Source organism: Tursiops truncatus, chromosome 1, assembly GCF_011762595.2.
Source record: "Tursiops truncatus isolate mTurTru1 chromosome 1, mTurTru1.mat.Y, whole genome shotgun sequence".
Classification (NCBI taxonomy): Eukaryota; Metazoa; Chordata; class Mammalia; order Artiodactyla; family Delphinidae; genus Tursiops; species Tursiops truncatus.
Genome location: NC_047034.1, coordinates 39,325,232 through 39,339,697, shown reverse-complemented (window position 1 = coordinate 39,339,697; position 14,466 = coordinate 39,325,232). Strand labels below are relative to the sequence as shown.

The following is a 14,466-nucleotide window of genomic DNA, read 5'->3' as shown; positions in this document are numbered from 1 at the left end:
GGGGGGAATCTACTGTTCCCTCAGCTGCCTCGGGGGCTGAAGGCCTCGTATTGTGAGTATCTCATCGCACTGAGGGTGATTCTGGTACTTCCGGTTCTGTACGTTAGGTAGACGTGGCCTAGGCATGGAAGCCAGTCAGTTCAACTGATGTTTTTACCAAAGAATCAGCATCTCTTCCCTCCCTGGAGGTTGTGGTGGGCTTATTGAGAGAGACGCATGCCAGTCTCCAGAGTGGCATGTCAGCCTGGGCATGGACTCTACTTCATGGGTGATGTGAAGGCATTCTCAAGAGCAATTGTGGTCATATGCAACTTCTACCCTACCCTTTGATTTTAGAAAATACACTCTGTGGAAAGTATGACGCCACTCTATTTAAAAATGTTGAGAGAGCCCCGTGAAGTAGTCATGGCTGACGTTACGTATCTCCATTGTTTAACAAGGTAAATTCCTCACCCGAGGTCATGCCGAGCCGGGACCTGGTTTCCAGTGCTTGCTCCATGGCTGTTCTTTCCAGACGGGGTTGGTTTTAGTCGGGGCACAAGGCAGGGCCACCACATATGGTGGTGCAGGCTCTACCCTGCATGGGGGCAACCAGAAACCAGTTTGCTTGCTAGGTCCTCTGTGCACCCTGGCCTAGAATTGCATCTGTGCTGAGGGAGGAACTTCTCTTTCTAATTTACACAAGGATGTCCAGTGGGCTGGCAGGGGTTTCGTCCAAGGCTAAGCCTGTACATAAAACATGAAGCAGACATGGATGCAGATAGTGTTGGTTTCTTCCTAGGAACCTGTTCACTGTCCCCAACTCCTCCAAATCTACCCTCACCTGAGGAATTTAGAAACTTTAAATTATTTTTTAAGCCTGGGTATTTTACAGTTGCACCAAATTCTACGTTTTTGTTAATGGCTTTTTACTGACCAACTACAGGCATACCTCAGAGATATTGTAGGTTCGGTTCCACGAATTTTTTGGTTTTCCAGTGCATGTAAAAGTTGTTATAGTGGTATACTGTAAACATAACTGTCTATTAAGTGTGCAGTAGCATTATGTCTATTAAAAAAACAATGTGTATGCCTTAATTAATTTTTTGCTAATCATCATATGAGCCTTCAGTGACTTGTAATCTTTTTGCTGTAGAGGGTTTGAAATATTGTGAGAATTACCAAAATGTGACACAGAGACATGAAGTGAACAAATGCTGTTGGAAAAATGGTGCCAATAGACTTGCTCAATGCAGGACTGCTACAGACCTTCAACTTGTTAAAAAATAAATGTGGTGTCTGTGAAGCGCAATAAAGCGAGGTCTGACTATACTCTGTCAGACACTAGACTTGCTCCTAGGAACGCAGTTACGAAAAGACAGACCCAGCCTCTGCTTCCACAGTGTTTGCAGGGGTCGGGGGCCACATCACAGTATAGAGCTGTAAGTGTTTTGATGGTGACATCACATGGGGGGTGTCCCTTCACCCTAACTTAGGAGGTCAGGGAAGGAAGTCTTCCTAGCAGGCAGGAAATTCATGCAGAAACTGAAGGATAGTGGGGAGTTAGGCAGAGAGAAGGGCAAAGAGTATCCCAGGCTGATGAAGGGCACGTGGAGAGGGCAATAGGGGAGAGCAGCACTGACATTTGAAGAAACGCAAAGCAGAACTCCTCAGACTTTGACAGGATATATAACATCACCTGCAAATCAAAAAAAGTATATACTTGTATTCGGTAGGTCTGCAGAAGGGCCCAAGATTCTGCTCCAGGTGACGTTAATGCCGCTGGTCCATGAATCACACTCTGAGTAGCAAGGACAGAAAGCAGCTGCAGTGAAGGCTGACTTCCACGCCTACAGGGTGTGTCTCTACCCGGCTGGATCCCCTGCACCCAGCACAGTGCCTGACCCAGAAGGTGTTCCACCTGAACTCATGGAGTAATTAAATAAATCTGTAAATGCATGGGTCACCAGTGTAGCTGGAGAGGTTGAGAAGGGCCGATCGTGCAGCCACGTTAAAGAGTTTAGAATTTGTCTTAAGAGCAGAGGTGTTGGGGACAGAGGGTGGCGTGAGAGGTGTTGAGCGGTTTTAAGCAGGGTTAAGTGTATAGTAGTAAGATTTTCATTTCAGAAAGATGACTCCATTAGAGAGTGGAGATGGAATGCATCGTAGGAGACCAGAGGTGGGAGACCCGTTAGGAATCACCGCGGCGGCAAGATGATTGTGGCCTGCTGGGGGAGCGGTGGGGAAGAGGCAGCTGAGAAGGAGAGGTGTCTGGGGAAATGGGAGGAGGCTGAGCCTAGGGACTTGCCAGTGGAGCCCACTGACTGGCAAGTGTCTAGCACACAGCCCAGCCCAGAGGAGGCGCTCGGCCCATGTTTGCTGAGTGACTTTGAAAGGAACTTGACAGTTACCAAGAAACAGATGAGTGACCCAAGAGTGTGTGATTCACAGTGAGGGCTTCGGAGCCAAGGAGCAAGCCTTGTGGGGCTGAACTGACCGGCTGGCCCGGGAGGAGCAGACTGAACAGAGATGGATGGGAGGAGAGAGAGGAGGAGGCAGGTTTGCTGCTACTTTCACAATTTGTAGTTCAAGAGATTGAAACTTTCAGCATTTTAAAGCAGTATGGAGTCCCGTGGGGGAAATGTCACCCATTTGAGATTTTAAAATGTGAAATGTCATCATTTAAAGGAAGGTTTTTTTTCTTTTTTCTCTGATTTTTAAATGAATGCATTTTTACTATGGAAAACACGTATGAAGGCTTCAAGAAGAAAATCAATCACCCTAAAGACTCAAAGACTTGGAGAAATACTACCATCCTATTAACATTTTGGCGTTTTGTCTTGCACATGTTACATAGTTGAGACTTTGACATGTATGCAATTTGAAATTGTACATTTATTTAATTTTTTATCATAAAAATATCCTTATCATTAAAATTCCCCATAAATATAATTTAGAAGGAATTTTATTAACACTTCCTTTATTGTTGGATATTTATGAGTCTCTAAATTTTCTTGATTAAATATAATGTTGAGGTGAAGATCTTCATGCAAAGATATTAGTTGACATTCTGAAATATTTCCTAGAAGTTGAAAATTACTGTGTTAAAGAATGTGAACCAAGGTTCCTGAGACATTTTGCCAAATTGTGTTCCAGAATTGAATGCATTTCCAAGTTCACTTGCAGACTGTGAGTGTCTGACTCATTGAATTGCTCTAGCACTGAACAGATTGCCTATAATTACATTTTTTTGTTTAATGAGTATTTTTAATGCTAGTGAGAGTGAAGTATTTTTCCTATTTAATATCCATTTTAAATTACTTTTTTATGTTAATTGTTCAGATTCTTTGCCCATATGTTCTATTTAATTCTTGTGATTTTCTTTATAAACTCTTAATAAATTGTTTTGATTCTCCCCCCTCCCATTCTTTAGTATTTACAAGGATAACTTTGTAGAAAGGATCCGCTAGTGATAGGCATTCATGTTTATTTTACCTTTTGGGGAGTTGGAAGTAATTAGCAGAAGGCTTCATGGTGTGTTTTGGAATGAGTGTGTGTAATACTATTACCTATCTTGGAGACTGGCTTATTTGAAACGTTTCTTTCTATCTATTGGCCAGTCTGACCAGTAAACCTGGGCATTTTGGAATTGCTATATATTTTGTATTGTGACTTAACTCATTCTCAGTATGCTGGATCATTTTCTCATATCAATGACAGTCATCATTCATGAACTCATTCAGCAAATATTTAGGTGGCCACTTTTGGGCTGGCCAATTAGTTTTTCCATTTTTCGAACAAGAAAGTTAAGAAGTATCAGCCCTTAGTGAAATCAGTTCACCCTCTGGATAACACCCCCCAGCATTTGACTGACTCCACAATTCATGGTGTGTCTGGGGACCCTGGTTTGGGAGCTGTGGATCAGCTTCTCCAGCAGAGAAGCCCAGGGAAAGGCAGCTTAGAGCAAGAGAAGCTGCCGGCTAAGTCCTTATTGATTACCTACTGCAGGCCTGTGGGTTTGAGCCAAAGAGATCCACATATAAGAAACCGACTCTGCCTTTGAGGAGGTGACAATCTGTTGTGAAGACAAATCTAATAGGAAACAGTCGTCTTTTGCCTATTTTACCAATAGATTGTCTTTTACTTTTTCAGTACTAGAAGCTGCTTATATGTGAGAGATATTGATCCTAAATCACACACATAGTGAAAACATTTTGCCTATTAAAATTTTTCTCTTTAATTAAAGACTTTTAAAATACCATATAGAAGTAAAAAATGTTTGTCAGTCTTTTCCTTTATGGTTCTGACCTTTATATAATACTTAGGAAGCCCTTCTCCTTACCTAAATAATAAAAGTATTCTTCCATTTTTCCTTCTGTTACTTTTATAACACTCCTTATTATCATCCAGCTCTTTCTTTCCAATTTGAAATGCTCGTTTTACATATGCTAAGTTCTCACACATTTCATGGGTTTGTGTCTCTCCTCTTTTTCCTTGTGTAACTTATTAGCTACATGAGTTTGGTTAAAATGCTTTCCCACTTGGGTTGTCCATATTTAAATTGGGGTTAATGTCACAGTAGCAATTCCACTTCACAGAGTTGTTGTGAAAGGTAAACCGTGATGTGTCAGGGTTTGGCCCCGCTGGAAGCACTCAGTAAATGATACTATTGTCTTCATTATTGCTTGTTTTAGGGTCATTGCCAATGGCTCCTAGTTACTATAGTAGGTAGTCCCTGTCATACGTTTTCTCTTCAAATATTTCTTGGCTGTTCTTCTACCTTTACTTTTCTATTTGAATTGAATGTCAATTCATCAAGCTCTGAGAAAAACAAATGAAAAAAGGAAGAATTGAGATTCTGATTGAAATTGCATTCAATTTATATATTAAAAAGGGAGGTTTGACATCTTACAGAATTGATTCTTTTAATCTACAAACAGTGTAACTCTCTCCATTTATTGAGGTTTTGTTTTTCGCCCTTCAGTCAAATTTAAATTACATGGAGACTTAAGCATTGAATTTTCTACCTTTTCCCTTGTTATGGTTGAGACTGGCCCTTTTCCTTATGAACAGGTGGAGGCAGCTTTGGAGTTTCATTAAACACCTTAAGATACATTCTCTTTTAAAGTCATACGAACACCTCTTTGAGGTGAGACTGAACATTTTAACCTTATAGGTAAAGAATTTAAAAGGAAGGAAGAATGGAAAGTAAGAGTTTTAAATATCTGTGTATCATCGTACATTTTAACTTAGTCTAAAGTAGGTCTATTATTCCCATTTTACAAATAAGGAAACTGGTTCTGAGAGAAGTTAAAGTGGTGTGGCCAAGACATAAAATAAATGAAGAGATAGGGCTAAAACGCAGGGCTTGGGATTCTGAATCAGATGTTCTAATGGCCAGTGGTCACTACTTACCCCCTCATGCTCTCTCATCCTGTCTACACTTGTCATTTGTCTCAATAAAGTTGACTCAAATCCTATTGGTCTGTTTCCTGGGGCCGACTGCCATTCTCTAGTCTAGTTTCTGGACCCATCGGAATGGCCCAGCACATGCAACCCTTCTCAAGAGCCAATCACAGTGGCTTGGTCAATTCTGTTGCTGTCAAACGTGGCCTGGATGCCTGGCTCTAGAGACTACCTGGGAGGAGGTCCAGGGAAGGAGGCCAAAAATTCTCTCATACACCTGAGCCTTGCTGTTTTGTTATCTGACTGTTGTGGTTGAGAAACCCTATAGCCAGGTTAGGTTGTCAGGTTCATTACTGCATAACCCAAGGGAGCTACGTAAGGGATGACCATCACAGAGTGACCAGAAGGAGGAGCCTGACCTGGAACTCCCCTTCTACTGGGCATCCTCATCCAGGAGAGAGCTGCAGCCTTTGCCATCAGTAGGATGTGTTTCTCCTGGATTTGTGTATTGATCTGCCTTTAATAGAAAATTTATCATTGACCCTTTGTTCTTTTTTGCAGAAACAAGGCATTAATTACTTGCTTTTCTTGGTTTTTCCCAGAATTTTAACCTCTTCCTGATTTTGTGTGTGTGTGTGTGTGTGTGTGTGTGTGTGAATATTTGTGCATTCATTGTCTCTCTTTTATCCTGATGGAATGGATGCTGCTGCAGAATCTGGGCTGTAGGAGAGGTCCCCGGAGGCCAACTGCTCGGGCGTCTGCCCCCGGGCAGGTCTTTATTTGAATGGAGCCAAAGGGTTCCTGAATATCCCTGGGTGCATCCAGAGGGGTGTAAGGGAAATTGGGTGGGTGGGGCTCTGGGCTATGAATGGTTCCTGTTTGCTTGAAGGAACTGTTTCATGTACTGAGACTTTGAGTATTGTTTCATTAGTTAAAAACGCTTCGCTCTAAAAAAGCGAAAGGTTGAAATGACTGGTCTGTGCTATCTAAGAGGAACTCATAGTCTTTTCTGGAAGAATTTCAGAAATGAAAATTTAAACCCATTCTTCATTCCTAGATTGTTTGGGTGTGACAATTTGGGGGAGAGGCAGGTCTGAGTAACTGTGAAGACACTGGAGGTAGGATTTATTTCTTTGGAGCTCAGCAAGCATTCCTAGAGCTTGTTGAGTTTCACCACTGCAGTCCGGTGCCTCCTGGTGTTGAGCATCGTAATGACCTGTGTGACGCCCCGTGGGTAGCACTGCATTGGATGCCATTGGAATAGGGGTGCAGGACCATCAGACAGAGGAAGTAGTTCAGTTCTCCTGCCCTTGGACTGCATTATGAATTATTTACAGAAATAGTCTTCAACTGTTAAGCTTTGAGGGGGCCCAATACATAGCACTTTCTTTTCCTGCCTGTGGTCAGAAACAATTGGGAGAGATACAGGAATCATGCAAATGGAGGTTAAAATACCACCTTTATGACTCGTAAAGCAGATCCTAGAAAATGTAGTTTATATCTGTGCGCAGGTGAGTTTCTAAAAGTGAATCCTAGAATCAGACTTACCCACCCAACCCAGGTAACACCGGAGAACCTCCTCCTCCTACCAGCCATCCCCCCTGCCCTTTGACTTCTCCCCTAACATTTATAGAATGGGGAAGTAGAGCGGATTGCACACTAATCTCTAAGCAGAGGAGGAGAAGTGGCCAGGCTACACATGTCCAATTCTTGTCCCCCAAATTGCCAACCCAGGGAAAAAGGCTTGGAATGTTACACTGAAAGATGTCCCTCCACGAGGAAACACCAGTAGGAGAAAAGAGGTTCCTACCCTCAACAAGCCCAAGTGATCAGCTGGCGAGGAACTCTTAAAGTAATACGTACTGACTCTGAATTTTTGGCACAAGAAACATATTTAGATATTGAAACGGAATGATAAGAGTAGCATGCATTTAGTCAGGGAACATTTCTGGAAGGAAGCAACGGGCACAGTGTGGTGGAGAGAGGCACATAGCTTTAAACAGATTGACCTGTTGAAATGGAGGAAAGTTCACGGGGAGCTTGAACTATGGTAAAATGAAAAAGGCCTCCCGATACGACAAATACAGTAGCTCTTGTGATCTGGGAGATGTAGGTTAGTGTCATCAGTCCTAGTAGTCATAAAGATTAGGTGGCACAGTCCCAAATGGAACAAGTTCATAGATATCAGGCCCAGCTGGTACAACACAGGGGATGGCCCATAGGCGGCAGCTGTGAAGGGGATGGGTCTGGGGATTGCAGCAAGACGAGGCTCCTGGTGTTAGACAACATGCGGGGCCTCTCTTCTGATTTATTACTAGTTTGGTAAATTTGGAGTGCTTTCTTGTTTACCCAGCTGAGAGAATATTGCTCAGTTTTCTTTAGAGCAAAAAGAAAAGATTTGTTTTTCCTCCTTTTGTCTTACCAGCTAGGATACAACTGAGAGCTGTGGGTACGTGGGCTCGATTGGTGTGATGCTTTCTTTTGAGTTTTCTGTTGCTTAATTGAAAGTGGTTTAAAACCCACTGCAGGTTCTGAGGAGGATACTGGGAGGAGTAGTAACACAGACCTTCCAAAAACAGTGGATAACTCAGAGACCATATTCTTTTTGATTTTGGAACACTATGTGTGATTTTTTTTTTTTTTTTTTTTGGCCATGCCAGTCAGCTTGTGGGATCTTAGTTCCCTGACGAGGGATCAAACCCAGGGCCTTGGCAGTGAAAGTGCAGAGTCCTAACCACTGGACCACCAGGGAATTCCCCTGATTTTTGTAAGGTGGATTTTCCTTTCAAAACACATTTTTCTTAGGGTGACACTATCATGTATTTGTCTTCTAAGAGTACCCAGAAACCAGCAGCTAAAAAGGGAAGGGGAAGTGGATAGAGGTTTAAAATTAACTGGATGAATATATAGATAACCAAGATTTAAGGAGAACGTATTCCTATCTGATCCGTTTGCTGCCTGTTTGACTGTACATTGTGGGGTTATTCATACTTACATATGAATAAGTGGTATAGTCAGATATATAATCTTGTAATTGTTAAGTAAAATTGGTTAATCCTAATGTTAATCAGAGATGTCTCTCTGTCCTTGTTGTATAGTATAGAGTTTGAGTGATTCCAGGCAGAGAGACCCAGGTGACCTATTGGGGATCTATTTCCATCTCCAATATTCAGTGAGTTGTTTGCTTGCTATCTCCTAAAATAAAATATGTAAAACGCTGAGCACAGCACCTGGTACATAGGAAGCTTCTCTAATACTTAACAACATGGGGAAATATTTACTGTATTTTAATTTGAAAATGGTTATAAAATAGTATGTAAAGCGTTATCCCGGTTATGCAAAATTCAACAAATAGTTATTAAGTTCTTATATGCCAGATGCTGTTTTAGGAACGGGGACACAAGAACAAGATGGGGTGAACATACCATTGCTTTGTGCCCCATTTAATTTTGTATCACAGAAGAGATTGATAGATCTTGCTGTGGTGTCCTCAATAGATAGAAAACATCTGTTTCTTTTCCTTCTTTTTTTTGTTTTTGGAAGCCAGAGACTGACTTTGTGCAGATATTTTTCCATAGATACCTGAGTGGGTGACCTCTCTGAGAAGTCAGTCAGATAAGCCCTGCCCACCTTCTCCTTCTGTGATTTAGGGCAGTGCTTTGGAAGAGCTCATTTATCCCCCAGTTTAGCTCAGGAGCAAGGATTGGAAGTTGAAACATTCATTGAGCTTCCTAAAGTACTAAGTAATCACAGCTGAAACCCACCTGGAAACTCCCTTTCTGGGGGAACCTTTGCGAGGAGAATCATTGTGGTGATTCTTTTCCTTCCTCAGTGTGTCCTTATTTGCCATTGTATAGGACCTTTGGGATTTTTATTCTGGGGAGAGAGGTTTAGAAACATAGTTTCTAGCCCATGGTCCATTGAGCCAAATTGATGGATTCCCAAGCTGAATTTTGGCACTGGGAGCTTTTAGCAATGGAAATTTGAGTTTCATGGTCGGCCGGCCATGGCTGGCAATACCCAAACTGGCCCCTACTCTTTACTTGTTCACTACATGGTCTAAGGTAAGTCTTTAGGTCTCTGTACCTTAGGTCAGGAGGGATTTTCAACCCATTTTCTAATCATTTTACAAGGGTTAAGAAATCTGCACTTACAAAATTATTTGAACAGGAGAAAACTCCCCACTGAGTAGTTACTATGAAAGTTTTTATTCCAGCAAGAGGAAAAATTAATGTTGTAAAACCCAGTCCCTGAAGGAATGAAACGATTCTAAAAACGAACTAATATTTGTACCTATTCATTCCCAAGTCTTTACTTCCATAGCCCCTCAAATGAGAATACAAATTACTGACCAACCTTTTGGTATTTCTTTCAGGGACACCTGTGTGGTTCTTTGTGAAAATTGCTCCAATTCGAAATGAACAGGATAAAGTGGTTTTATTTCTTTGCACTTTCAGTGACATAACAGCTTTCAAACAGCCGATTGAGGATGATTCATGTAAAGGTTTGTAATTCTGATTTGTACAAATAATTTTATGCCTTTTTAATTTTTTTGCCTATAGTGTGACTCTCGTTACAGAGAATTTGAGGTTGCCAAGGCAATCTCTGCACAAGGATCAAGATTTAAACTTTAATTTGTGTTGGGGAAAGCATTGTATCGTTCTGGAATGTATTGAGGGAAAAGAAAGTGAGAAAAAAAAGCTTTGGTTAGGAAGGCATTTGAATCAGTTTCATACCTTTGTAGATTAACCCTTTCCAAGTAGACAGAAGAAGGTACCTGGGCACCTCTGGTATTGTCAGAATCTTTGCAGGTTTTCACATGACAGATGTCAGTCACCCAAATGTGACAGTTCATGGTCACATTCATCTTATTTCTGTATGAACTTCTTTAGATTTGACTGAGTTCTAGCATTTTAAGAGTGTTAAAGTAGATTTTAGTACATCTCTGCCTCTGTGGTTGGTTAAGTCTGTGACTGGTTAATTCATTGGAAACATGGCATTAATGAGGCCAGTAACATTCCCGTATGGGTCATTTAATCAGCTCTGGGACCACAGATCTTAGCACTGACCTCAGCCATACCACATGCATGTATTGTTTAAATAACACTGGGGACCTAGGAGAGGAGATGGCTCAGGATTTCTAGAACAACTGTACTCCCGAAGAGGTCCAGCTCATCAGGAAGCACAGAAGATGTCATTCCCAGAGGTTTGGGATTAGGAGGTATCACAGCAGTCTTTTCCATCCCCCTGAAGGTAACCAAGCGGCCAGGAGCTCTTTCACGTTGCAGTGTTTCCTGGCTCTGCGGCCGATTTTCCGGCTCTACCAGAGGACGCTACTCCTTGCAGTTTTCTGAGACGCAGCAGAGAGATAAAAGTGGAGTTCATGGGAGAGTCAAACTGGGGCATGTTATCCTCGAGGTGACAAAATTGTGATTGTTAAATGGCAAGAAATAAAAAACATTCTGTGGCTGCTCCCTTGGGGGCTGTGTCCTCTGAGGATATTTAAAATCCTACCACATTGGATGCTAATATTTATAGAGTTCAGAGCCCAATGCTGTGTACACCGGTGCATCCTATTTCTTTTGTAAGCTATCTATAGCTCAGTAAGTCAATCACAGCCTGCCTTTGGGGTTCAAGACCAGAGCAGGTGTAAATAAAGTCTCTTAACTTGTCTCACCCTCCGGCAGTCTCCTTTTCTCCTGCAGATTTGTGATTCCCTGAGTTCTAGTTTCTGACCTGAAGATTTCTCAGTGCAGTAGCTCTTACACAGCGCTAAGCTCACTCATGATGAGTGTCATCTTGCTACCATCTAGAAAGGCTTTTTTAACTGAGTAGACTCATAAATAGCATTTTAAAGGTAATCTGATATTTTCACAGTTATTTTTGCAAGTTTTCTCTGAAAAAGGTGAACTAGGGGATGTAATTGAGTCAGAATGTTTTCTTATCATCACCACTGGAACATTTTCAGGTGACGTGAGGGATTGTTTAGTAGGAAAGGCAGAGTTAACCGAGAATGCTCCCTGCATGCCACCTAGGTGTCTGCCTGGCATTCTCATGAAATCTGAAAGAAGAGATAAATCAGATTGATGCAGTGAGACTCACTGAGGTTTATTTTCCAGGAATAAAATGCTCTGTTTCATTTTTCCTGCCTCACTGATGTATTTCCCTTGCTGATAAGGGTTTTGGTGGATGTGCGTGCGCACACACACACACACACACACACACACACACACACACCCCTTATTCCCTGTTAGCCAAGGGGACCAGATATTAATTCTTTGTCAGTGAAATAAATTGGAGTAATACATGACTTGATTTCTAAAAAGTAAAACACACACGCACACACACACACATACACGTACGTACTCTTTAGCCCTCAATATAGGAATGCTGGTAGTGGATCATGCTTAATATTTCTTCCAGGACATGACTTTATAAGCCTGTTCGCTCCAAATGCTGTGGCAGATATGTTTAGACCCTCCCACTTGTCATGTCACTGTGCCCCTGACCCACTTCTATTTGGTGGTCTGTTTAGGACAAGGTCAAATTTTATATTAGTCTGTTGCTGATGGAAGAGCATGATAATTCTCCAGGCCTTTATCGTTATAAGTCTCTAAACTGCAGTTCTGGCTGTAAGGGTCCAATCTAGATGGGAAATACACTGCCATGTGGCTGGATTATTCTCCTGACTTGACATTTCTACTTGGAGTTGTTCTCACATTGTGAGAGTCCAACAGGTCCAGCCGGGCTTTCAGTACAGTGTCTCAATTAGCATAAAGAGCCTTAAGAGTGTTGCTGACCCAGGCTTGTGTGGAATTCACTTTTGAGAGGGAATGGAAGGGTGGATAATGGAAAACCCCAGAAAATCCCTAGATAATTGCTTTTTGGCATAGCAATACAAGATGTTTTCCCACCATTAGGTTAGACTTTTTTTTTTTTTTTCGGTACGCGGCCTCTCACTGTCGTGGCCTCTCCTGTTGCGGAGCACAGGCTCCGGATGCGCAGGCTCAGCGGCCATGGCTCACGGGCCCAGCCGCTCCGCGGCATGTGGGATCTTCCCCGACCGGGGCACGAACCTGTGTCCCCTGCATCGGCAGGCGGACTCTCAACCACTGCGCCACGAGGGAAGCCCTGGGTTAGACTTTTTAAAGTCAACTGTGCTCAGATTGTCTTTGAAATGACTTTGTTTTCTCTCATCATGTTGTGCCTAACTTTGGGGCTTGGGAGTCGGGTGAATGCATCCTAATGGTGACTCAGGAAGCCAGTTGGTGCCTAACATTTTCCCATAAACGACACACAAAGGGGAGAACACATGGAATCATTGGCGATAAACTATTTTAGCATCTGACACAAAGTAACTCCCCTTTGGCCCTGAGCTCCGAGCACATGTGATGGGCCCTGAGGATGCTCCCTGAACCCCATCTTTTATTTAGTGTGTCAGTTCTCATGACCCTTTTCATGAATTATCCAGACCCCTGACTTCCTCATCTCCTCTTTCCTGTTCATCTTTTGGCTACTTCCCTTTCTCTCTGATAAAAAGTGCCCACAGGTGGCATGGAGCAAGGGATCAAGGCAAGCTAGGTTTGCTGTTTGGTAACGGCTCTGCGGTGTGTGTGTGTGTGTGTGTGTTTAAAGGCTGAATGAGAGAGTAGGTGGGAATTCTTGGTTGAAATGAGACTCAGTGAGGCCCCAGGCATTTCATTTCTTCCTTATCTCTTGCTTTTCTGGTACTTTGGATAATTGGGAGTAGGTTGCAGGAGTGTTTTTCTCTGTCCCATCCACCCTTCAAAGCCAGGAGTCTTGGGCAAGTGGGTAGAGAAGAATTAGAGTGTAGGGCTCAGAGTTTTCTCTTTACATTGTTCACCCAAGGATGAGTCACCCCTCTTCTTTTCTCTCTTACCTCACTGAATCATCTCACATTAAAGGAGCACCTTCATTTTCAAAGGTCCACTAAAGTAAATTTAGTATTATCTTGTCAATTCAGAGTTAAAATTGAGCCAAGAGTGGGCAATAAATGGAATGTAAAACTCCAGGGGAGATTTTTAAAGGCCAAAGATTTAGAATATTCAGGGCTGAAGGCTCCGGCAAGCTGTTGTAACTGCCAACCCTTCTCCAGGCGTCTTCATGCGGGATATATGTGAGGTGCTCTTGGGGGAGAAAGAGTGTAATGGATACAAGCCACAGGCTCCCTCTCCACCACCAATATTAACATTTTCTTTCTCGGCCCTTAGGATGACTGAAAGGTGATGATTTAGTGACTTCTGCTTGAAAAAGCCATCCTAGGTTTTTGGTTATTTGTACATCAGTAGGGAAAAGATCTGGGGCAGAAGACTTGAGGACACCTAGTCATTGTCCAGATTGACCTGGTAGTGTCCTGTGTCCATTGTTCTCTGCTGGATGTTGGGTTATGGCGCTGGCTCCTCTAAGAGGATCTGTGACTCTTCAGATTAGGACAAGCCCGGCCTCATCGCCTCCTCACCAGGGCGAGGATACTTTAAGGAGTCCTATGCAACTTCTGTTCCAAGTGGCTCAGCGTGGTTTCCCAGGGAGGGGCCTGTAGGTCTGTCTTTCCTAGTATCTCTGGACTTACCCTGGGAGGAACTGGAATTCTGGGTCATCCCAGAACCATCTCTTTGGGCCTAGGGAGGATACAGGGATGTGTGGGCTAAAGCAGCCTAGTGGGAGACTCACCCCAGTTGACACCAGTAGCCAATGTGGGCTCAAGCAAGGGAGATAGTGGTTGTCCTTACTGAGAACGGAGAAAGGACCCAGTAAATGCTTTTTAGCTGCTTGCTAGATTGCAAACTGCATTCCCGTCCTTCTGTCCTTTTTTCCCTTTCATGCTTCCTCTTCCCCTGCTGCTCGCCCCGTCTCATTTTTCCTGATCATGTGATGCTTTTGATCTTCCCACGGCACCCCCAGCCCTGCCTCTGCCTCCCTTGTGGTGACGTTTATGACAGAGCTGGAAGAACCCTGAGCTAGGGGTTTCTTCATTTGAGCTCAGTTCACTGTTAAACCCCCAAATGGGATATAATTGGAAGGGTGGGTGCCGAAATACCTCCTAAAACTTAACACAGTTTG

At 42.9% G+C, this 14,466-nt stretch overlaps 1 protein-coding gene across 1 annotated transcript in view; it reads left to right on the top strand.

The window, feature by feature from the left end:
* Positions 1–14,466, top strand: part of KCNH1 (potassium voltage-gated channel subfamily H member 1) — a 122,575-nt gene that overhangs the window by 36,696 nt on the left and 71,413 nt on the right. Inside the window, exon 6 of the mRNA XM_073804688.1 lies at positions 9,761–9,889. Coding sequence (XP_073660789.1) covers positions 9,761–9,889 — 129 coding nt within the window. The remainder of the gene's footprint in view (positions 1–9,760; positions 9,890–14,466) is intronic.